General features: G+C 36.8%; 1 protein-coding gene across 1 annotated transcript in view; it reads left to right on the top strand.

Annotated features, from left to right (window-relative positions):
* The window catches only part of Lrba (LPS responsive beige-like anchor protein), a gene marked incomplete at its 3' end in the record, with an annotated part of 362,529 nt that overhangs the window by 71,104 nt on the left and 267,231 nt on the right, over positions 1-24,194 (top strand). The window contains exons 7-15 of the mRNA XM_028789471.1: positions 600-719; positions 2,526-2,672; positions 9,375-9,572; positions 9,739-9,872; positions 13,820-13,928; positions 14,241-14,393; positions 19,516-19,684; positions 22,230-22,309; positions 23,457-23,519. Of these exons, the coding sequence (XP_028645304.1) occupies positions 600-719; positions 2,526-2,672; positions 9,375-9,572; positions 9,739-9,872; positions 13,820-13,928; positions 14,241-14,393; positions 19,516-19,684; positions 22,230-22,309; positions 23,457-23,519 (1,173 nt within the window). The remainder of the gene's footprint in view (positions 1-599; positions 720-2,525; positions 2,673-9,374; positions 9,573-9,738; positions 9,873-13,819; positions 13,929-14,240; positions 14,394-19,515; positions 19,685-22,229; positions 22,310-23,456; positions 23,520-24,194) is intronic.

Genomic DNA, 24,194 nt, shown 5'->3' with positions numbered 1-24,194 from the left:
TATGTATGTATGTATGTATGTATGTATGTATGTATGTATGTATGTATATATGTGAGTGCTCAAGCTGAGTGTACACCTGGATGCCAGAAGAGAGCATCAGATCCCAGGATAAATTTTGAGCTACCATATGGTTTCTGGGAACCGAACTCAGTACCTCTGGAAGAGCAGACAATGCTCTTAACCATAGAGATATTTCTCCAGTGTGGTTATTTTCAGGTTTTATGAGAGATGCCAGGAGAAAAGAAAATGATATTTACTTTATACTGTCTTCTTTTAATATGTTAGAGATTAGTAAATAGTCATCAATAACATGTCAAAGGTAGATATCAGATGCTCAAAATTTAAAGAAGATATTTGTACTAGTTATTTAACTTTTTGGTGATATGTTTGAAATTTTTCATAATATTACATTGGTGAAATTATCTAGTGATTAAGATTAATCTTCTGTGATTTTCCCCAAATAAATAGTGTTCTAGAGATTGAATATTGGGCTAGTTAAAGTACCCAAAATTTTTTTAAGTTTAATTAAAATCTCTCACTTTTTAGTTATTATCAATGTGGCTGTATTAGTAAGAGAATCCTTATTTTTGCTTACTCAGTGGTACATGGTAACTATAGTACACATTTACAACCGATGGAAGAACAGTGAGCTTCGATGTTATGTGAATGGTGAACTTGCTTCCTATGGAGAGATAACATGGTTTGTCAACACCAGTGATGTAAGTAGTTTCCAAAATGTTGCCGTGTGTCTTAGGGTTTCTATTGCTGTGATAAACACCATGACCAACAGCAGCCTGGGGTTTCTTTGACTTACACTTCACATCACTGTTTATCATCAAAGAAAGTCAGGGGAGGAGCAGAGACTATGGAGGAGCGCTGCTTACTAGCTTGATCCTCTCATCTTGCTCAGCCTGTTTTCTTATCAAATCCAGGATCGACTATTCAGCGATGTTACTGTCCACAGTGGGCTGGACAGTATCCTACAGGCCAGTATGAGGAGAATATTTTTCATCTGAGGTTCCATCTTTCAGATGTCTCTAGCTTGTCCTAAGTTGACAAAACTAATCAGTACACTAAGGAATGAAATTTATAAACAAGAATGTTTTAAAAACTGAGTATGTATTTTGGATACCATAATGTATTTTTTATAGGCATAATTTGATTACTGTGTTATTTTTTGATAAAACTTGTTGATTTATCAGCTAAAATATTATTACGATTTTATCATAAAATTATTCTGGGTTTAGATAAAGGTGATTATTTTATAAAGAAGTTAGATAATACATGTCCATACACTTTGCATATACTTCATCGCTGTTATTAGTACTATTATTTTTTATTATGTTTTCAGTGGTTAGAATGAACTAGGGATGGTCTTATTTCTCTCCTTCTAACATTCTTTTTAATAGAAAACTTAAGCCGGGCGGTAGTGGCGCACACCTTTAATCCCAGCACTTGGGAGGCAGAGGCAGGTGGATTTCTGAGTTCAAGGCCAGCCTAGTCTACAGAGTGAGTTCCAGGACAGCCAAGGCTACACAGAGAAACCCTGTCTCGAAAACCAAAAAAAAAAAAAAAAGAAAACTTAAAAAAAAAAAAAAAGACTCTAAGGAAAATGGCTTCAAAGTAAGCCACACATCTGCCACTCTCCTTTAATACCATTTTTATATTCATGTTGATAATGTTAGCTTTCAGAGCTCATGGTGTGGTATCAAACACACCTCTGAAACTCAGTTCTGTCACTTATCAACTATATGATCTACTCATGTTCCACCTGAAAATCAGTATGAAACACTGAGTCACAGAACATCATGTTGATGGTAAGGATACGCTTCCTTAGTTGTGTAGCAGTGATTGCTAATGGGACACACTAGTGTCTTTACTATAAAAAGGGTGCAGGGAGAAGGGTCAGGCCCAAACCAAACTCATCATTCCCTGCTTCAGACAAAGCTTTCCCTTCAATTGAGATGTTTAACTTCTTAACTTAGTATCATGTCAACTTGTCTGATTCTCTTTTTACTGTCTCTTTGTTAACAAATTGTATTTATTGTAACTTAGAGAACTTGTGTGCCCAATCTCCATTCCAGGTGTGAAGGAATAAGTGCTAAATGAAAATTTTTTTTTACTCTATTCATGTATAGTTTAGAAAGAAACATATGTATATACGTGCATTTATCTGCCTGTGTCTTTGTTCTTTTACTTAATATATTATATCGTATTATATTATATTGTGGATAAAGGTCTATCCACATTATCAATATGGAAGAGTTTTATTTTATTTTTTATTTTTCGAGACAGAGTTTCTCTGTGTAGCCCTGGCTGTCCTGGAACTCACTCTGTAGACCAGGCTGGCCTTGAACTCAGAAACCCGCCTGCCTCTGCCTCCCAAATGCTGGGATTAAAGGCGTGCGCCACCACCGCCCGGCATGGAAGAGTTTTAATTCATAGTGTTTTATTTTTTATATGTGTTATCTATCACTTGCAGAGTGTATATATATATATATTTTAAAACCTGCTTTCTCTTACAGACCTTTGACAAATGCTTCCTGGGTTCATCAGAAACAGCAGATGCAAACCGGGTGTTCTGTGGTCAGATGACTGCGGTTTACCTTTTCAGTGATGCTCTTAATGCAGCTCAGATTTTTGCCATTTATCAGTTGGGCCTGGGGTACAAGGTACTTAACTTACTGTCTACTGTTTAACGGTCGAATGCCTTTTGGGTTTGATTAGTAGGTGGGTCATACATGGGGAGTTATACCTTGAGTAGTTATATAATGTATGCCAGGGCACTGGGAGCATGACAGGGAAATCACAGGGGTCAAAGGGCACTTCACATTTTGAAGAATGCAGCATACTTGACATGTGTGAGATATTGTCAAAAGTGCCTGCTTGAGTTTCAGTTTTATTTCATGCTCTAATTCTTTCGATGAAGGCAAATCTGTTTTTAAGGTGACATAAAATTGTTCATATTCATGGGGTACCACACAGCATTAAAATACATACTTTATATTATGTTCAAATCAGGATCAATGTACCTGTCTTCTCAAACATTTATCATTCTTCATGATAAAATGTTCCTACTTTTCCTTGCATTTTTGAAATATATTGTTCTTATTTATAGTTCTCCTGCTGGCCAACCATGTACCATAGCTTCTTTCTTTCATCTGTAGTATACACTGACCATTCTTTCTCCACCGACACCTGTCTCTGGTAACCATCATTCAACTTTCAATTTTTAAGAGATTGACAGTCTTAGATTAAGAATGAAGAGGCTCAAGGATCATTTATCTGCTGTGTCTTGGATTACTCTACTTAATATATGTCCTCCAGTTTTATCCACATTGTCAAACTGACGGAAATTTAATTTATTTTAATGGCCAAATAATATTTTATTCCATATATGTACCATCTATTTTTCTTCTTCCCACCTCCTGCTTTGAGACAGGGTCTTTGTACACAGCCATGACTGTCCTGGAACTAGGCTGACTTTGAACTCACAGATCCTCCTACCTCTGCCTCAGTGGTGCTAGGATGAAAGGCAACTGTAATCACACTCAGCCTATTTTATCTCTTAATGAACACTTTTTGTACTTAATGGCAATTGTGAATAATGGTGTTATAATCATGAACGTGCAAATGTCTCTTTGATATCATTATTTCATTTTGTTTGGATATTTACTCAGGGATAAGATTGTTCCCATGGGAGGAATGTTTATAGCTTCCTCCCTCCACTCCCACTTTTTTGAGACAGGGTCCCAAGTATCCCAAGCCAGCCTTGAACTTGGTACATAGTTGATGCTGGCCTTGAATTCCTGAGCACCCTGTCTCTACCTCTCAAGTGCAGGGATTATAGCTATATGTCACTATGACTGGCCTCTCTGTGGTTGCAATTCTCTTACTGCCCTGAGATACTTAAGATCTTTTTGTTGCTTATTGGCTGTTTATTTGTGTTTTCACACCAATTTTCTTCTGTGTGATTTATTTTCTTACTAGGTATCAAGAGTTCCATAAATATTGTGAACATAATTTTTTCTCAGGTGTATGATTTATAAATTTTTCTTTTTCTTTTTTTTTTTTTTTTGGTTTTTTGAGAAAGGGTTTCTCTGTATAGCCCTGGCTGTCTTGGAACTCACTCTGTAGACCAGGCTGGCCTCGAACTCAGAAATCCACCTGCATCTGCCTTCCAAGTGCTGGGATTAAAGGCGTGCACCACCGCTGCCCGGCTTATAAATTTTTCTTGTGTACCTTGACTTTATTTTTAATATGGTTTTTGAAGAACAGAAATTTTATTTATTTTTTTGGGACAGAGTTTCTCTATGTAATCCTGACTGTCGAGGAACTCACTCTGTAGACCAGGCTGGCCTCAAACTCAGATATTTGTCTGTCTTTGCTTCCTGAATGTTCGGATAAAAGGTATGTGCCACCATACCTGCCTCAGGAATTTGATTTTTATCAAGTATAACTTTCAATTTTTTTGTGTCCTTATAAATATTGACTACAATATTAGAAAGATTTTCTCACTTTCCTTTCTTAGTTTTATTGTTTTAATATTTCTCAGTTGGTTTGTGGTTCATTTTGAATTAATTTGACTTTTTTAATGAAGTAAACTTAATGGTAAATTTTTCTCCCTATAAGTCTGATTATGTATTTCTCTAAGATTCATTGAAGCTTAACTCTCAAGGAAGTAAGTTAAGTGGTGAGTCTAGGGAAGTAATTAGGCCATGAAGGCTTTCTCATGATTGTGATACTCTGCACACATGTATGGTAGGACCAACTATGATTTGCAAGCAGAACCATAAAAAGTAAATTTAAGTTACTTAGAAATTACCTATAAGGTGTATTTTTAAAATAGCTGGAATGAATGTTGGCAGTCAATCTCCTCTAGTGTTCCTTTATTTTTTTTCTTCCACAAACACTGTTTTTTGTCTGTTGTATTATCTCGGCATTTTTTTTTTTTTAGGTTCTTCTGTATTTCTGACATAGTTTTTCTTATTGCCAATACATGACATGTTATGTAATGTTTGGTATAGAACCTTCCGATATGGTCTTGAATATTCTTTTTTTCTTGTTTTGTTACTGTTGTAGATTTTACTTCTAAGTATTTTATATTATTATCATAAAATATTGTAGAAGCCATATATGTACACCAATCATCTATTTAGAATTTATGTTCATAGCAGTACATAGCTTTTAGAGAAATATTGTAGTGTTGCCAAGACTAGTCTGGAACTCTTTTTTTTTTTAAGTTTTTTATTGGATATTTTATTTACATTTCAGATATTATCCTCTTTCCCCATCCCCCCCAAAACCCCCTATCCCATCCCCACTCCTCCTGCTTCTATGAGGATGTGTCCCCACCCACCCACTTACTCCCACCTCCCCACCCTTGAATTTCCCCACACTGGGGCATCCAGCCTTCACATGACCAAGGACCACCTCTCCTACCTATGCCCAACAAGGCCATCCTCTCCTACATATACAGCTGGAGCTATGGGTCCCTCCCTATGTGCTCCCAGGCTGGTGGTTTAGACCCTGGGGAGCTCTGGTTGGTTGGTATTATTACTCTCCTTATGGGGCCTCAAACCCTTTCAGCTCCTTCAGCTCCTTCTCTCTAACTCCTCCATTGGGAACCCCTTGATCAGTTCAGTGGTTAGCTGTGAGCATTTGCCTCTGAATATGTCAGGCTCTGGCAGACCTCTAAGGAGACAGCTATGTCAGGCTCCTGTCAGCATACACTTCCTGACATCCACATCAGCATCTACCTTTGGTAACTGCACATGGGATGGATACCCATGTGGAATGGTCTCCAGATGGCCCCTCCTTCAGTTTCTGACCCACACTTTGTCTCCATATTTGCTCCCTTGAGTATTTTGTTACTCCTTCTAAGAAGGACCAAAGCACTCCCACTTGATCTTCCTTCTTCATGAGCTTCATGTGGTCTGTGATTTGAATCTTGGGTATTTCAAGCTTCTGGGCTAATATCCAATAATCAATGAGTGAATACCATGTGTGTTCTTTTGTGATTGGATTACCTCACTCAGGATGATATTTTCTAGTTCCATCCATTTACCTAGGAATTTCTCCAATTCATTGTTTTTAATAGCTGAGTAATACTCCATTGTGTAAATGTACCACAGTTTTTGTATCCATTCCTCTGTTGAAGGACATTTGGGTTCTTTCTAGCTTCTGGCTATTATAAATAAAGCTGCTATGAACATAGTGGAGCATATATCCTTGTTATATATTGGAGCATCTTCTGGGTATATGCCCAGGAGTGGTATAGCTGGGTCCTCAGGTAATGGTATGTCCAATTTTCTGAGGAACCGCCAGACTGATTTCAAAAGTGGTTACACCATCTTGTAATCCCACCAACAATGGAGGAGTGTTCCCCTTTCTCCACATCCTTGCCAGCATCTACTATCACCTGAGTTTTTGATCTTAGCCATTCTGACTGGTGTGAGATGGAATCTCAGGGTTGTTTTGATTTCCATTTCCCTGATGACTAAGGATGCTGAACATTTCCTTAGGTGCTTCTCAGCCATTCACCTAAACCTCACAAAGACCCAACAAAGAAAGAGAACTTCAGACCAATCTCCCTTATGAATATTGATGCAAAAATACTCAATAAAACTCTCTCGCAAACTGAATCCAAGAACACATCAAAACAATCATCCATCGTGATCAAGTAGGCTTTATCCCAGGAATGCAGGGGTGTTTCAATATTCAGAAATCCATCTGTGTAATCCACTATATAAACAAACTCAAAGAAAAAAAAACACATGATCATCCCACTAGATGCTGAGAAAACATTTGACAAAATTCAACATCCCTTCATGGTAAAAGTCTTGGAAAGATCAGGAATTCAAGGCTCATTACCTAAACATAGTAAAAGCAATGTACAGCAAACCAGTAACCAACATCCAACTAAATGGAAACTTGAAGCAATCCTACTAAAATCAGGGACTATACAAGGCTGCCCACTCTTTCACTACCTATTCAACATAGTAGTGAAAGTCCTAGCCAGAGCAAGTAGACAACAAAAAGAAGTCAAAGGGATACAAATAGGAAAGGAAGAAGTCAAAATATCATGATTTGCAGATGATATGATAGTATACTTAAGTGACCCCAGAACTTCCACCAGAGAACTCCTAAACCTGATAAATAACTTCAGCAAAGTGGCTGGATAAAAAATTAACTCAAATCAGTAGCCTCCCTCTACTCGAAGGATAAACAGGCTGAGAAAGAAATTAGGGAAATGACACCCTTCACAATAGTCACAAATAGTATAAAATGTCTGGAACTCGAATAATCCTGTCACCTCCTGAGTGCTGGGATACAGGCATGAACCCAGCTCTAAATATTATCAGCCCTATCATTTCTTTTCAACTTCATTTGCATATCTTTTAAGGACATTAAAAATGAGGAATGTGTGTTTTCTATTTATTATGTGTTCACTATTTATAGGACATGTAATTTCTTTATGCAGATTTATGTTCGCAGGTTTATTAGTCCATTTTCACTACTGTAGTGAAATACCTCTGACAGAGTAACTTTATAACAAAAAGAACAGTTGGCTCCTATTCTAGAGGTGCAAGGTCTTTGGCCTGTTACTGGTGATGACATACTTGCTTGCAGAGATTTAGCAATGAATACAAATGTGCTTCCTTTTTAGGGTTCTGTCTCTTCATAATGCTACCAGAATTCACTGTTGGATACTTTACTGTACTGGCTTTCCAAAGCCCCACTTGAAATCACCTTTTCTGCACTTTATAGCTCTTCACGGTGGGAAAGTGGAAATTGACTTTCAACTTGTGTTAGTTTGTGGGACACACTCAAGTCATCTACACCATTGCACTGTCACGGCTGAGTTTTTCATTCTTTGATGGCATGTTTTTGGTTAATTCATGTTTTTTCTTTCTCTTTTTCTGCCCCTGCCCCAAGTGGGGACTGAACCCAGGGCCTTCTACATTATTCCCTGGTGCTGGGGATCCAAACTGAGGTTCTCGTGTTTGCTCAGCAAGCACTAATACCCACAGAGCCATCTGTGCTCGCTGTAACAATGTGCTCAATATAACTGCGCTCACAATAACTGTATACTCTATGTTGCTCTCACTGTTCTGGAACTCACTGTGTAGCTCAGGAGAGCCCTCACCCCACAGGGATTTACCTGCGCTGCTTCCTGAGTACTGCAATTAAAGGTGTGCACCACCTTACCCTTTATTAAAAATTTAAACTGTGCCAAAATATACATAATTTACTTAAATTCACAGTGCTTGAACAACTGATTTAATAATTCTTCCAGTATGCTTACATAAACTAAGATACCTTATTGGTCTGGGCTCTGTGATTCTATAAGCTATTGTGTATGCAGTCTTTCTATCTTTTTAAAATATGATTTATTTATTTTCATTTTATGTGTATTGATTGTTGTTTTACTTGCATGCACATCTGTGTGAGGGTGTGAGATTCTCTGGAACTGGAGTTACATACAATTATGAGCTGCCACTTGGGTGTTGGGAACTGAACCCAGGGACTCTGGAAGAGTAGCCAGTGCTGTCAACAACTGAGCTGTCCCTCCAGCCCTGTGTGTGTGCAGCCTTTCATTGATTAAAACATTGCTTTTAGATGTGACTGTGAAATAATTTTTGACAGCATTGAAGGAACATACAAAAGGCAATACAATAAAAATAGGAAAGTTCACTATCTACTTTGACTGTGGGTAAAACAGATACTAACTTAGATCAACAGGATGTGGGCAACTATATAGACCAGGTGAACTTAACATACAGAAGACTCTGCAGCACCCACATGATATGTGTTCTTTTTGAGAGTGCATGAAGTAGTCTTCAGTTGGTAAATTTAAGGAGATTGAAGTCATCGGATATATTATTATGACTGACAGAGTGAGATTGGAAAGATCTATACCATGGAAATTAAACGACACATTCTTAAGCAACCAGTGAGTCAGAACAGATGGCACAGAAGCCATTGGAAAATATCCTGAGATAAATGAAAGTTAATGTAAGTTAAACTTAACGTAATGCAACAATCAAGAGAGTAAATCATGGCTGGGCAGTGGTGGCGCACACCTTTAATCCCAGCACTTGGGAGGCAGAGGCAGGCGGATTTCTGAGTTCAAGGCCAGCCTGGTCTACAGAGTGAGTTCCAGGACAGCCCGGGCTGTACAGAGAAACCTTGTCTTGAAAAACAAACAAACAAAAAAAGACAGTAAATCATGGAGGCAACGACACATTATGTTAAGAGGTCCAATATCTTAGCTGGTAGTGTTACATTTTACGTTATGGTCGTTTGTATTTAGAGTTTCTTATGCTGTGTGTATTTTACTATTTTTTGTGTTTTGTTTTTGTAATTAACAGGGCACATTTAAATTTAAAGCAGAAAGTGACCTTTTTCTTGCTGAGCACCATAAACTGTTACTGTATGATGGCAAACTCTCCAGTGCCATTGCCTTCACCTACAACCCGCGGGCCACAGATGCCCAGCTGTGCCTCGAGTCGTCTCCGAAGGACAATCCGTCCATCTTTGTTCACTCACCACATGCACTCATGCTCCAGGTATTATCTCAGAAGTGTCAGTGAATGACTGAGGTGTGCTTGTTAAATTTTATTAAACATGCGGCAAACTACATCTTAGTGTTCCTGTATTTCCTGTTGTATTTTAGTTTCAATTGCTTTAGAAAAGAAGTCTTTGAAACCTTTACTGTGTTTTGTGTTTTCCCAGGATGTAAAGGCAGTTTTAACACATTCCATCCAGAGTGCCATGCATTCCATTGGAGGAGTACAAGTTTTGTTTCCGCTTTTTGCCCAGCTGGATTATAGGCAATATTTATCTGATGAGGTTGATTTGACTATCTGGTGAGTGTTTTTGATTTCTTGTTTTGATTGTTGTTTTTGAGAGAGTGTTTTCTGTGTAGTTCTTACCCACTGGCCTGTATTTCACCACGTGGCTCACCATCTTTCTGCCTTAGTTTTCTGAGGGCCAGGATTACAGGTGTACACCACCATGCCTGGTGGCTCTGTGTTAATTTTATGTCACTTTTCAAGATTATTGAGCTGAACAGTAGTTTTTGCCACTCATATTGTTGTAGAGTAACAATATTTCAGAGAAACTTGTTTTTGAATATTACTATAAGTATTAATTATATTATTAGTAATATAATTCTGATTTATTAGTTGAAAATACCCTCTAAAACATAATAAATGCTATCATATACAGTTGACATGGTGATAGTAGATTTATTAAAAATGTTTATATTTTGGCTGGTCCTGGTGATGAAGCCTTTAATGCCAACACTTGGGAGGCAGAGGCATGTAGATCACTGTTAGTTTTAGGTCAACCTGGTCTACACAGTTCGTTCTTGGGCAGTAAGGGCTATGTGGAAACATTATCTCAAAAAGGAAAAACCAATCAAGACAAACAGAACACATATATATGTATGTATGTATGTATGTGTGTGTGTGTGTGTGTGTGTGTGTGTTTTGTGTGTGTGTATTTATTTAAATATTTTAAATTGGCAGGGGTTTATTATGGGGATAAAAGTTTTTATATTTTAGTTTCTTTGTCATTCATTTGTATAATTGAAATTTAAAACTTTTAATGGTAGGGCAGGGGATTTTTTTTCTTTTTTTAAAAATTAGGTTGTATATTGACACATTTTATATTCTGTATTATAGGGTTGAATCTTAACAAAGGCAGAGACATGTGAATTCTATGACAAATTGTAGACCGTGAGAGCTGTCTAAATGAATGAATTCCTTGTGGCTACATATTCCAGTGAAATTATGTATAATACAATGATCATATTTCATTTATTGAGAAATTTGAATGAGCTTTCCATTCTTTTTTGGAACTCTGCTGTATGTGACTTGACATCTATGACCTATGTATCCAACTGATGATGAATTAATTTTCTTCAGATTATTTTTAGGCAACAAAAATTACTTTAAATTTTTTTCTGAGCAGGAATCAGATGTAGCATTTGCCAACTCTATTAAGTTAAATAATTTATTTGTGGTTTGGGGGCTTGCTGTGTTACCCAAGCTGGTCTCGAACCTACTGACCTCCTGCCATCTCTTGTTAAGTAGTTGGGATTACAGATGTGCTCTCCTGCACCTGGTTTGCTGACTGTACTTTAACATACTTAATTAAATTACTCCTGGCATAGTAATAAGCTTACTACATTTTTGTGATTGCTTTGGCAGGGATTAGTTTTTCTTTCTTCCATATTTTCAGTCTCTTCCTTGGAGTAGCATAACGCTGTTGTCAAGGATCAGGGTGAGCCAGTCTTGCTGAATTTGTGGTCTTTCCTAGGAACCAATGACGAGGAGGTGGCAGCTAATCCTAGTTTTTCCTTTTCTTTTGGGCTTCTCTAAATATTGTGGGTGATGGAGAATGTTGTATCTTCTGTTCACTTTGAAATTCAGGACTGAGGGATCATGATTTTTCTGTAGGAAGAAGGGCTAAACTACTTATTTATGCTTTCTTTTGGTTTTTGGAAACAGGGTCTTACTCTTTAGACCTTCAACTCCTAGAAACTCTTCTGCCACTGCCTCCCAAGTACTGAGATTAAAAGTGTGCAGCACCATGCCTGGCTAGAAACAAACTTCTTAGTCCAGTTTGTAGCCCTGCTTGCTTTGGATCGTTTAAACCATATTCTGTTTGCTCTGTTTTATTTTTTTCTTTTGTAATCCTTAACTCTTAAAAATGAATATGCTTGATTTTTTTGTTATATCCATTCTTTTTTATCTTTTTAAATAATACCTTTATTCTTTGAAAATTTTACACATGTATACAATGTTTCTTTTTTTGGATTTGAGAGTAATGTTTATTTTTTCCTTTTAATTCTTTTCCCATAGGGTGCATCTCAATTATACTTCTTCCTCATCCCCAATTCCTCCCAGATCTTTCCCACCTCCCTATTCACCCAAGTTCATGGTCTTTCTCTCCCTCTCTGTCTTAAAAAACAAAGACAGAAACAAAAAAAAAAAGATAATGAAAATAAACAAAACCTTAATAAAATAAAAAGTACCAAGCATACCAAACTAAAACACACACACACACACACACACACACACACACACACACACACACACACACCAGAGAGAGAGAGAGAGAGAGAGAGAGAGAGAGAGAGAGAGAGAGAGAGAGAGGGAAAATGAATGAATGAATGAAAGATCCACTTGGAATTGAGCTTTGTACAAGGAGATAAGTATGGATCAATTTACATTCTTCTACATGCTGACCTCCAGTTGGACCAGCAACATTTGCTGAAAATGCTGTCTTTTTTCCACTGGATAGTTTTAGCTCCTTTGTCAAAGATCAAGTGACCATAGGTGTGTGGGTTCATTTCTGGGTCTTCAATTCTATTCCACTGATCCTCCTGCCTGTCTCTGTTCCAATACCATGCAGTTTCTATCACTATTGCTTTGTAGTACAGCTTGAAATCAGGGATGGTGATTCCCTCAGAAGTTCTTTTATTGTTGAGAGTAGTTTTCACTATCCTGGGTTTTTTGTTATTCCAAATGAATTTTAAGATTGCTCTTTCTATCTCTGTGAAGAATTGAGTGGGAATTTTGATGGGGATTGCATTAAATCTGTCTGTAGATTGCTTTCGGCAAGATGGCCATTTTTACTATATTAATCCTGGCAATCCATGAGCATGGGAGATCTTTCCATTTTCTGAGATCTGTTTCGATTTCTTTCTTCAAGGGTTTGAAGTTCTTGTCATGAAGGTCTTTTACTTGCTTGGTTAGATTCACACCAAGGTATTTTATATTATTTGTGACTATTGTAAAGGGTGTCATTTCCATAATTTCTTTCTCAGCCAGTTTATCTTTTGAGTAGAGGAAGACTACTGATTTGTTTGAGTTAATTTTATATCCAGCCACTTTGCTAAAGTTGTTTATCAGGTTTAGGAGTCCTCTGGTGGAAGTTTTAGGGTCACTTAAGTATACTATCATATCATCTGCAAATAGCGATATTTTGACTTCTTCCTTTCCTATTTGTATCCCTTTGACCTCCACCTCCTTTTGTTGTCTAACTGCTCTGGCTAGAACTTCCAGTACTATATTGAATAGGTAGGGGGAGAGTGGGCAGCCTTGTGTAGTCCCTGATTTTAGTGGGATTGCTTCAAGTTTCTCTCCATTTAGTTTGATGTTGGCTACTGGTTTGCTATATATTGCTTTTACTATGTTTAGGTATGGACCTTGAATTCCTGATCTTCCCAAGACTTTTATCATGAAGGGATGTTGAATTTTAGTTTTCCCCACCCCCAGAGACAGGGTTTCTCTGTGTAGCCCTGGCTGTCCTGGAACTCACTCTGTAGACCAGGCTGGCCTCGAACTCAGAAATCCTCCTGCCTCTGTCTCCCAAGTGCTGGGATTAAAGGCGTGCGCCACTACTGCCCAGCTTATTAAGATCTTAATACTTTCCTTATACATATATCTATTGTTTCCAAATGTTGTGATGTTGTTTACTTTTTTCTATGCAGTGCATGTTTGTTGTATTGTTTCTACGTTACTAATGTTTGTGATAAAATACATGAAATATTGAGTGACTCTTAATTAATACAGTAATTATTTTGTTCTGAAATAATCTTGGAGATGGTTTTAGTAGGACTTGCCAGGGGTTTCTAGGGGTTGAACACAGGACCTCACAAGCTGGGTAAGCATTCTTCCATTGAGTTACATTCCTGCCCTGAAACAGAAATTTTGATTAAGTTAAATGGAAGGCTATATATGTTGAATCTAATATTTTCTTGTGGAATATTTTTTCTCAAACCATTGCCTTTTGTCTATTTTAGTACAACCTTGCTGGCTTTTATCATGGAGCTGTTGAAGAACTCAGTTGCTATGCAGGAGCAGATGCTCGCTTGTAAGGGCTTTTTGGTAATAGGTTATAGTCTTGAAAAGGTAAAGTATGATATATTTTATATGCTTAATATTGATTTGCAAATCACATAATTGTTTTTCCATGTGGTTAAGAAATGCTGTCTACAAGAATGTCTACTTTGCCTATAGAAAATTACTTAAAACTGTAGATTTTGTTTTACCTTGCTTCCTGTCTTCTGTTAAGGAAGTGTGGCAGTGAGCTTCATGCCATCTTTAACTTTGAGCATAGTTTGTGGACACATTCTTTTTTGGTGTTGACAGCTTGTAATTTACTTACCTTCCTTTGAATTAGTAGTAACCTTTAAACTACTTTCCTCCCCACACCCCCCACAGTCGTCCAAATCCCACGTCAGCAGAGCAGTACTTGAACTTTGCCTTGCATTTTCAAAGTATTTGAGCAATCTGCAGAATGGGATGCCCCTCCTGAAACAACTGTGTGATCACATTCTTCTTAATCCTGCTGTATGGATCCACACTCCAGCCAAGGTGATGCATGCTGATCTCCTTTCACTCTCTGTTAAGTGTTTGTGTTTGAGAAAAGTGACAGTCATTAGAGTTTTCTTTCTTCCTTCTATATATCGATGAGCAAAGTTTCAGTGGATAGCCAGTTTTGAATAAGCACATTTTTTTGATTTTTAGGAAAGTGTTCCAGTCATTTATATATATACATACATACATACATACATACATACATACATACATACATACATACGTACTAATTTTGGTTTTATTTTCCTGTATTAAATAAGGTTTTAGTTGAGGGGGCCTTTGTTTGGTAAGTATAAATTCGAGAGCAGTTCTACTCCATCTTTCCTAGAATCTATAGTTCTATAGCTCTGTTCTTTTGTAAATGCACATGTGTATGTGTGCACACACACTTGTGCACATACACATTTCTTCTCCCTCTCTTTCCTCTCTCCATTTCCTCCCATCTCTCCCTGTACCTATTGTTTGCCTCTTCTGTGCATACTTCAGCCAGTATGATGAACTCTTGGGTTTCATTTTCCAGCCAAAGCTGAAATACCACATTTCCCTTAAGGCATAATATAGTGGTCTCATTAAATGTTAATTTTAATATTAAATAACAGAATATTCTTAGGTGTTTGCTAAATAATTTTGTAGTACTTTGACAACAAACTACTTATTCCTATGTGAATATAAATGAATTTTTTACTACAGAGCTTGTGAACAAAGTCTTTAACACACTTATCTATTAGTTGTCCTAAAAACTTATTAGTATTAATATTAAATATAATTTGAAATAAAGTTTTACCAAGTTTTAAAATTATGTACATTCATCTGTATTTACAATTTTTCTTAGAAATGGTGTTATTTTAACCCCTGTTCCCATTTCCCCTCCCCCTTTGCCCGCTTGCTGTGTCTATTATAGCACATACTTACTCTAATTGTCAGGAAAAAAATGTCTGCAGACTTTCCCTTCTGGGGTCACAATATCTTATTTTGAGCCAGTCTTTTTAAATGGTAAAGAGAAACACAGCTGCCGACTGTGATTGCCATTTGGAAATAATCAGAGGAGGCAGCTGGAGGTTGTAGCTTTTTATCTCCAGGTTACATTTGACCTCTTTCTCTTCTATGACCCTCAGTCTTATTTCTTTTCAAAGATTGTTTCAAGTTACTTTAAAAATCTTTTACTAGACATTTTTTTTTGTCTTACTAGCCAGCATATTTGTAAGGCTTTGTGTCTCTTTTGAAGTTGTCAGAAAGGGTCTTATTACTTAGTCTTAGAGGAATGTTTTTTACTTTAAACTTAATCACATGACTTCTCCATGTTCCTGATATTATCACAATTTATTACTTTACACTTTAACTAAATTTCCTTAATTACTTTTGTAGAATTTATAATTGACTTGATATTAAATTAACATTCTCTGTCAGCTGTTTGCTTGGTATATCTATAAGGAATTTTATTTGCTTTTAGTTTATCATAAACACAATTATAGCAAAGGACAGATCCAGATTGTTTGACTGGCAGGTTGTGTAGCTTGTAGGGTGAGAGAAATCATTTCTAAAGAGCACAGTATAGTGCATGTTACACTAGGCTTACAGGGAATGTGCGTGCTTCTGTAGAGTCAGAGCGAACCCTCCTGTAGTTCCTGAAGTTGGAGCTGTAGCTGTGTGATCTAGCCTTTGCTTTGAGCAGGGAGTGAGGCGCTCCTTATAGTCGCACAGTTTCAGAGGTGTTCTTGTAATGACCTTGAAGGAACTATCAATTTTCTGATTTGCAGTGGTCTTTTGTTTACTCAGAAAGTATTTGTGGAATAACTGCTTCATTCTGGGAAGCATGGGTAGAGTGGTGAGCAAGACAGGCTTGATTCTTGCACTCATGGATATTAGACATAGTGACAAAGATAGTTGCTGCATAGGTGTGATTGGATTGTATGATGAGTGGATGAGGGAAGGAAGGTTTGTTCCTAATTAGCATAGAGGTCTTTACTTTCATTTATCAATGTATATTGCTATTAAATCCAATATATTTTCCTTGTCATAATATCATTCTTAAAATTATCTGATTTTATCTACCTTGTATTCAATTTATTATTTTATTTACGAAATCTTGAATATTTTGTTGTTACTTTTGAGACAGAGTCTAGCTCTGTAAGTCCTGGTTGGCCTAGTTCTCACTTTGTAGCCTGCCAGTCTTGGGCCATGATCTTCTTGCCTTTGCATTTGTTTTGAGATTACAGGTTTGCATCACCACATTGGTCTTCCTGTGTTTTTCAAACATGACATTCTCATCATATCCTTTCTTAGTCTCTCAGATTTTAGTTTTCTATTATTTTCAGAGTGAGGTAATCTCACAGCTAGCTTCAAGCCTTTCTGCCAGTTCTAGGTTTTGTAATGTAGAAATCCAGATATCCTCAGTAAGTAGGCAGGTACCATAAGGTTTCACTAGAGAGTGGTTCCCCAGTCTTGGCTGCTGACTGAATCAGTTGGGGAAAGTTTTTAAAAACAAAAATGTAAAGCAGAATCTTACTCCATCTACTGCTGATTTTGATTTGAATAGTGTAGGGTATGACTAAGGCTTCATAATATTTTCAGAAAATGTTTTCTAGGTCTTTTAATGCACAGGTAGGTTTGGAAAATGATTGCTCCAGATCTGTGATACAGTTTTTTAAGCCACTATTTTTCTTGTTGGAAATTTTCTTTCCGTTTGTCTGGCTACACTGCTACAAAGCCTTGCTTTATGCTTCTTGATTGATGAGGTTCTTCCTACAGATATCTGACCATAGCATCTCTGGGCACTGCATTATGTTTTGTGTCATGATCTTTTCTTGTTGTTGTGTCCTTGAGGTGCAGGTGATTGAGCCCAGTCTTTTGCACATGCTGTGCAAGTGTTCTGCTGCTCAGTGTCCCCAGTCCTGCCATGGCAATGTTTGTGTCTCAGTGTCTGCTTTTATGGCTTGAGTTTTTTTGTATAATTTTCATCTCCTTAACTGTATTTTAGTGTGAGGAATGGCATTTGTGTCATTATAATCCTCAATCTAGTGCTAAGTATATGGGTACATGTAAATATTTTTGACCTGAAATAAAGTGCTTAAGAATTTGAAGTATGTTATAAGAAGTGTTATATTGCTTTAGTGACAGAGAGGTTGGGGCTACTCATTTGTTTTTTAAATGGCAAACCTTTTTTTTTAAAATTTTTATTTATTTATTATATGTAAGTACACTGTAGCTGTCTTCAGACACCCTACAAGAGGGCATCAGATATCATTAACATGGTTGTGAACCACCATGTGGTTGCTGGGATTTGAACTCATGACCTCTGGAAGAGCAGTCAGTGCTCCTAACCACTGAACCATCTCACCAGCCTGGGGCTACTCATTTTAACATCAGTAAATATATCAAAAACATTTTGATGCAACCAATTACCTGAAATCTCAGCATAGTTTTGGTATTTTTTTTTATATTCCAGTTGTCTTCTAATCTCCAGTTTAATCCAATTAAGCACTATTGTTTTTTTTAAAAACATATCTACTATTCAGATTACTAATTAAATCTTAAATTGGTTATTTATAGGGCATCTAAAAGATATGTACTTAATACTTGCTTGTTTAAAAAAATTCCCAAACAACAAGAAGTTTCAGCACAGGGTTGAAAATGAAAACCCCTAGTGTCCAGGAAAGTAATGTAAATGTTTAGTTGCAAAGGCATGGAAGTAATTTAGTCTACGGGGAGATTATGTATGCTGGGCATACAGTTTGTTCAGTTTTTAAAATATATATACCCATTAGGCAGAAAATGGGAAGTTCATGGTATGGCGTGAGAGTAGAATAGGAGTAGCCCTGATTTTCTCTTGTTGTAAGAACTTGAGTATAGCTGTTGCTGAGGTTTAGAATCATGATCTCACTGAAACTGGAGGGGATGAAATGAGCTGTGGTGGGGTAGCACTCACATTCTTCTGTTCTTATAGAAGAGCTTTTTTTTTTGTTTTTTTTTTGTTTGTTTTTTTGTTTTTCGAGACAGGGTTTCTCTGTGTAGCCCTGGCTGTCCTGGAACTCACTCTGTAGACCAGGTTGAGTTGGCCTCGAACTCAGAAATCCACCTGCCTCCGCCTCCCAAGTGCTGGGATTAAAGGCGTGCGCCACCACTGCCCGGCAATATATAAGAGCTTTTATGTGAAGTAAATGTAGACATATGTACATTTTTATGTATTTAGTATTTTTAGCCATACCAGCCTTTCGAAAATATCTGTGTGCGCATGTATCTAAGTGTGTGCCTGTTGATGTGAGAATGGGGTGCCCGTGTGCTATGGGACCCGTGTGGCAGTTAGAGGATATCCTCCAAAGTAAGTTCTTATCCTTCACATTGTTTGAGACAGGATCTCTTGCTGCTTACCACTGCCCATGCCTGCTGGCTTGCAAGTGTCTGGGGTTCTCTTATCTGTGCCTCCATCTCCATCTCTGTGTGGGAGTCTAGATTACAGACATATGCTACTGTGTGCAGTTTTATATTGGTTCTGGGATCCAAATGGAGTTCCTCACACTTAGTTGCCAATTGCTTTACCCAAAAGGAAATCATCTCTCCTCTCCTCGCTTCTACTTTTCTGTAAAATAAAGAAAGCATCTCTATGTACAAATCAATTATTTAAGGCCAGACATGGTGGTATTTTCCATTAGTTCTTAAATTCAGGCATCCAGGAGACAGAGGCAGGTGAATTCCTGTGAGTTTGAGGCCAACTTGGTCTATATACTGAGTTCTAGACTAACCAGGGTTACATAGTGAGATCCTGTCTCAAACAAACAAACAAACAAACAAACAAACAAATCCACCCACCCATTGACCCAGAAAAGCACACAATGCAAAACAGTTGCTTAAAGCATAAAGATACAGATGCTAATGAAAAATTGGTGGTTGCTAAATGGGGATAAATGAATTATTTTCATGGGCTAATATAACAAAAAGTGATATATTTTGGGATATTTACTTTATAAGGAGTATGTTTGGATGCTTGTGTGTTTTGATGTCTGATATGATGTCATTAAGCTTAGCATCTTACTCTTTGGATTAAATATAGTTCAAATATAGTTACCTATGAGATGGGTACCAATGAGCTTCTTTGCCTGTGTTCTTCCTTTTGGTTTTGTAGGTTCAGTTGATGCTTTATACTTACCTATCCACTGAATTCATTGGTACAGTCAACATATATAATACTATTCGGAGAGTTGGAACAGTGCTGCTCATCATGCACACACTGAAGTACTACTACTGGGCAGTGAATCCTCAAGATCGAAGTGGTATCACCCCCAAAGGATTAGGTATAATTCCGCTTTCTGAATGCTATGTTGTTCACATGGTAAAATCAGGATATAAAATAAACCAACAATACATTTTTTTTCATTTTAATTTACGTGATTAAGTGTTTTGCCTATATATATATATATAATGTATTACATATTTGGCTAGTGCCCTCAGAGGCCAGAAGAGGGTATCAGATCCCTTGGAAGTGAAGTAGAAGGTTGTGAGCTACTGTGTAGGTTCTGGGAGTCAAACCTGGATCCTCTGATCAAATGCTCTTCAGAACCATTTCTATAGCAAATTTATTAGTTTGTTATAAAATGCTGTTGCTAACATTGTGTTACTGTTTTAGAAGAATGCAACTGTTTTTAAATGAATTGTTTGGGAAGCAGTATGATCAGGCTAGTTTTAACACATTTTCTCTAAGACAAGCAAATGGTTGCTTACTGGTATTGGTGTTGAGCTAGCCATAGTGAGAATCATTGAAAATGGTGTTTTGTGGAGATGGAGGTTTCATAGAAATGTAGGTTTCTATGTGTAATAAAGATGTAATGAAATTCTAAAATTTCAGTAGTCGTTTTCTTTCATAATAGGAAAGGGAATAGTATTGCAAGGGTAATATTCTCTGAACATGTGGAAAGTTCATAAAAGGTCAAAGTAAAACTTTTCAAGTTTTATAAAACTTATCAAACTGGCTTGTCTTGAAAGAAAGCTCATCAACTGATTCTAAGTGGTGGTCTCAGGTATAACTGGTGCAGGTGTTCAAAGATGCTCACAGCAAGTTTGTGTCCACATAGACTAGCTCTTCTGTGTCAGATGTTTTCTGGAATTCCCTCCCTTTGTAGTACCTAGCAGCCATTCTGCTTTGGAGTCCTCCTAACTGTATCAGGTATTTTCAAGTCTCTTTGGTCTCTGTGCTGCTCCTTGGCTTGGGTTGATTCTATGCCCGAGTCTATGACATTATTGTGCTGATGGACCACAGTTGGAGGTGCCTAACACACAGTGTGAGATAAATGTGTGTCCCTTTGACAGCATTTAAAGACTGTTGCTTCATACTAGAAGTAGATGCCCAGGATCCAGAAAACCATGTCTTTTCATTATTGTCAAAGGCTTTGACTGTTCAGTAACTTATAAAGTTAGTCTTGTACTTTTATGCTACTTTACCTTCAAAATAAACTATTTTCTGAGAATAATGCATCAACAGCCGAAAAAGCTGCAAAGATACAACTCATACCATGTATGTAAGCCAACAAGCATGTGACACTTGCAGATCTAGGCCAGAACTTTCTGATGGAGATTTCATGGTGGTGTAGGACTTTCATGTACAAGTTGATTGCTAGTTTCATGTCTTGATTTTCATTTTATAAGTAATCAGTGACTTCAGTAGTCTCATTGGTCAGCTAAGGGAGCTGGACAAATTTTGTGGTTCTTGTCTGTTTAGCTTGTTATTTGTCTAGGAATTATCATGTGGAACACATTTTACACAATTTTCTTCCTATTTTAATTGATCTGTTCAAGGTCATGGTGGTCTTGTGCTTTGGTGGTCTGTGCAATAGCTGTAAATAGTGATTAGTGAGGGAAACTGTTGAATTTATGAGGCAAATAGGTCTCTAACTTGAGGTCTTGAAACAATAGTTACTTGGTTTCAGAGGTTTTGTACTTTGGAATTGGATGCTTCAGACATGAAAATTGACTTAATATGAGCCATGTGTGACCAAGGACTTGCCCAAGTACTGGAGATGTCAGAGGTAGTCAGCAGAATGTTTCTCTTGTTCATTAACAGTCTTGTGTGGTGAAGCATTCTTTCTGTAAGAGTTTAAAAGACAGCAGTGAAAACATTGTTTCATACCCAGTTTGCATAATAACATTTTACTGCCCAAAGATTAGATCTTTATTTTTTTAAGTTTTTGGTAATTTTTGTTATCTTAGTAACAAGTGCTTTCAGAACAAAATATAATTATTATCAAGTATAATTTTTATCACCATATGTTTGTTTTGAAATCCTTTCACCTTTTTGAAGTATGAACTTTTAAAAAATTATTTTGCCAACATTTTATATGTATGATGCATTGTAATCATACTCATTCCACATCAGCATCTTTTTCCCTCCACCTCTGCCCACCCGGCTCTTCCCAGCCAGGCTCTCTCCTGCTCTCCTGCCTTATGTCTGCAGGAATCCTAAAGCCGTCTCATGTCCAGCAAACAATAAAATCTATTTTGTGCTTTTGGAGCATTGCATATACAGTTTAATATGAGAGTGAATGCTTGTCTTTCAACAGGCATAAAAGAGGAAGTCACTCTTTAGAAGATTGGGGTGTGTGTGTGTGTGTGTTTTGAGATGTGGTCTCACTGTGCAACTTTGGGTAGCCTAGAACTTAATCTGTAGACCATGCTTGCTTCAAACTCAGAGATTCTACTTCTGTTTCTGAGTGCTGGGTTTAAAATGTATCTCTATGCCCAGCTCTATATTTCTCTTAAGCAAATGGAAAAGCTCTTGGAAATGAAAGCTTTGTATTTTAGTTAGCTTTGAGATCTTTGAAAAACTAATTGTGTATGTCTTTAAAGATGGACCAAGACCCAGTCAGAAAGAAATACTTTCTCTGCGAGCATTTTTACTGATGTTCATTAAGCAATTAGTGATGAAGGTGAGTTTGTTTCTCCCCCTACCCCATGCATGTCATAGCTGATAATTTTATATAAAATATGATTTATGCTTGCTTATTTTTTGCCAGTAAAATAAGACAGAAAGTCTGTTGTGAGATTTTTTTCATACTCTGTTTTTCATTCTTGTTACTCTTGGGTATATATAAATTACAGTAGAATTGGAGTTTGGCAATTTAAATACATATTATATAAGTTTCCACGAGAATTTAAGAGTATTTGTCTTTTCATTTGGCAAACATTTAGAGTCCCTGTTTAACACTAGGTTCTGGTCTTGCCTGTGTGCTACAGTAGCCAACAAAGCACCTAAATAGGCTTTCATTTTCAGGGTCCTTGTACCTAGCATCAGTCTTGGAGAAGCAGAATTTTTGTATAAATATGCCACAAAGATTTATCAGCCTTTAGAAATTATCAGTTTTTATGCTTTTTTTATTATAAGCAAAATAAAATTTAATATTTTTAAAAAGAGCATTTTTATTTTAGAAAATGCCGTTTTAGAGTTTTAATTAATTAATTAATTAATTAATTAACTTTATAGCCCAATATGCAGCCCCCATCTCCTCTCAGTCCCCGCTTCCCATAGCTCCTCCTCCATCCCCCTCTTCTCTGGGATATATGAGATTTTGTCTTAAAAGAGACAAAAGAAAAGAATAATATATTGTGTCTGTACTTTAGTTTTTTTTTTTTTTTTGCTCATATCTTTTTTTTTTTTTTTCTGTGTTCCTTTCCTTTCCCTTTCCTTTTTCTAAGACAGAGTCTCACATAGCCCACGCTGGGCTGGAACTCACTGTGTAATTTCAGGATGGTTTTACTGATTCTCTTGCTTTCGCCTCCTAGGTTCTAGGATTACTGGCTTGTACAGATTTTCCCTCTATTTTATTCTGTATTCTTTAAGTTGTAGTACCTACTAACTGTCATATTAGGTTTGCCAAGAGATCTGCCCTTTGATTTCTGTATAGTCTTCATACTATGTGTCCTTCGTGCTTCCTCAGAATTTTATTTTAAATTTAAGAGTTTTGTGTTATTTTTTAGATTTCTAGCAGCTGAACTTGACTAAATCTATGTATGGTTTCTGATCTTAAAAATGATTTTTATGTGTAAGGCTAAGATACATGTATTATGTTTCTGAAGGACTCTGGAGTAAAGGAAGATGAGCTACAGGCCATTCTTAATTACCTGCTGACTATGCATGAGGTAATACTTGAATGTCTGGTTTGTGGATTTCATTTTTTTAAGCTGCCTTAGGGATGTTTTTTAAAAGTAAAAACATCAAGGAAATATTTACTAATTGTATCACTGTCATGGAGAATAAATGTTTATTTAATGTTAATGAATCCTCATTTTAATGATTTTATTGTCACATTATGTTCCTGTGAAGCATTTTTTTTAAAAGATTGTTATATTTATTTATTATATGTAAGTACACTGTAGCTGTCTTCAGACACCCATATGAGGGCATCAGATCTCATTGCAGATGGTTGTGAGCCACCATGTGGTTGCTGGGATTTGAACTCATGACCTCTAGGAGAGCAGTCAGTCTTCTTCACCACTGAGCCATCTCACCAGCCCCCTCCTGCGAAGCATTTTGAAAGATTTTCAGAAGTTGCTAAAATTAGGTTTTATTTAGTTTATAAAGTACACTAAAGAAAATTGTTACAAACTAGTGTAACAATGAGAAAAGTAGACTTGAAAATGGCTAAAAATGATTGGATTTAAATCCATAACACATTCTTCTTACTAATTTTTGCATGCATATTTTGTTAAACAAGACATTTGTAATAGAATTTAAAATTGCTTATTTGAAAATTAAATGGGTTCAGATATCTTTTTTTCTTTTAACTGTCTGTCAGTCTGTCTGTCTATAATGTG

This window comes from Grammomys surdaster, unplaced genomic scaffold (genome assembly GCF_004785775.1).
Source record: "Grammomys surdaster isolate TR1022 unplaced genomic scaffold, NIH_TR_1.0 125834, whole genome shotgun sequence".
NCBI classification, from domain to species: domain Eukaryota; kingdom Metazoa; phylum Chordata; class Mammalia; order Rodentia; family Muridae; genus Grammomys; species Grammomys surdaster.
This window is presented reverse-complemented; position numbering and strand designations above follow the sequence as displayed.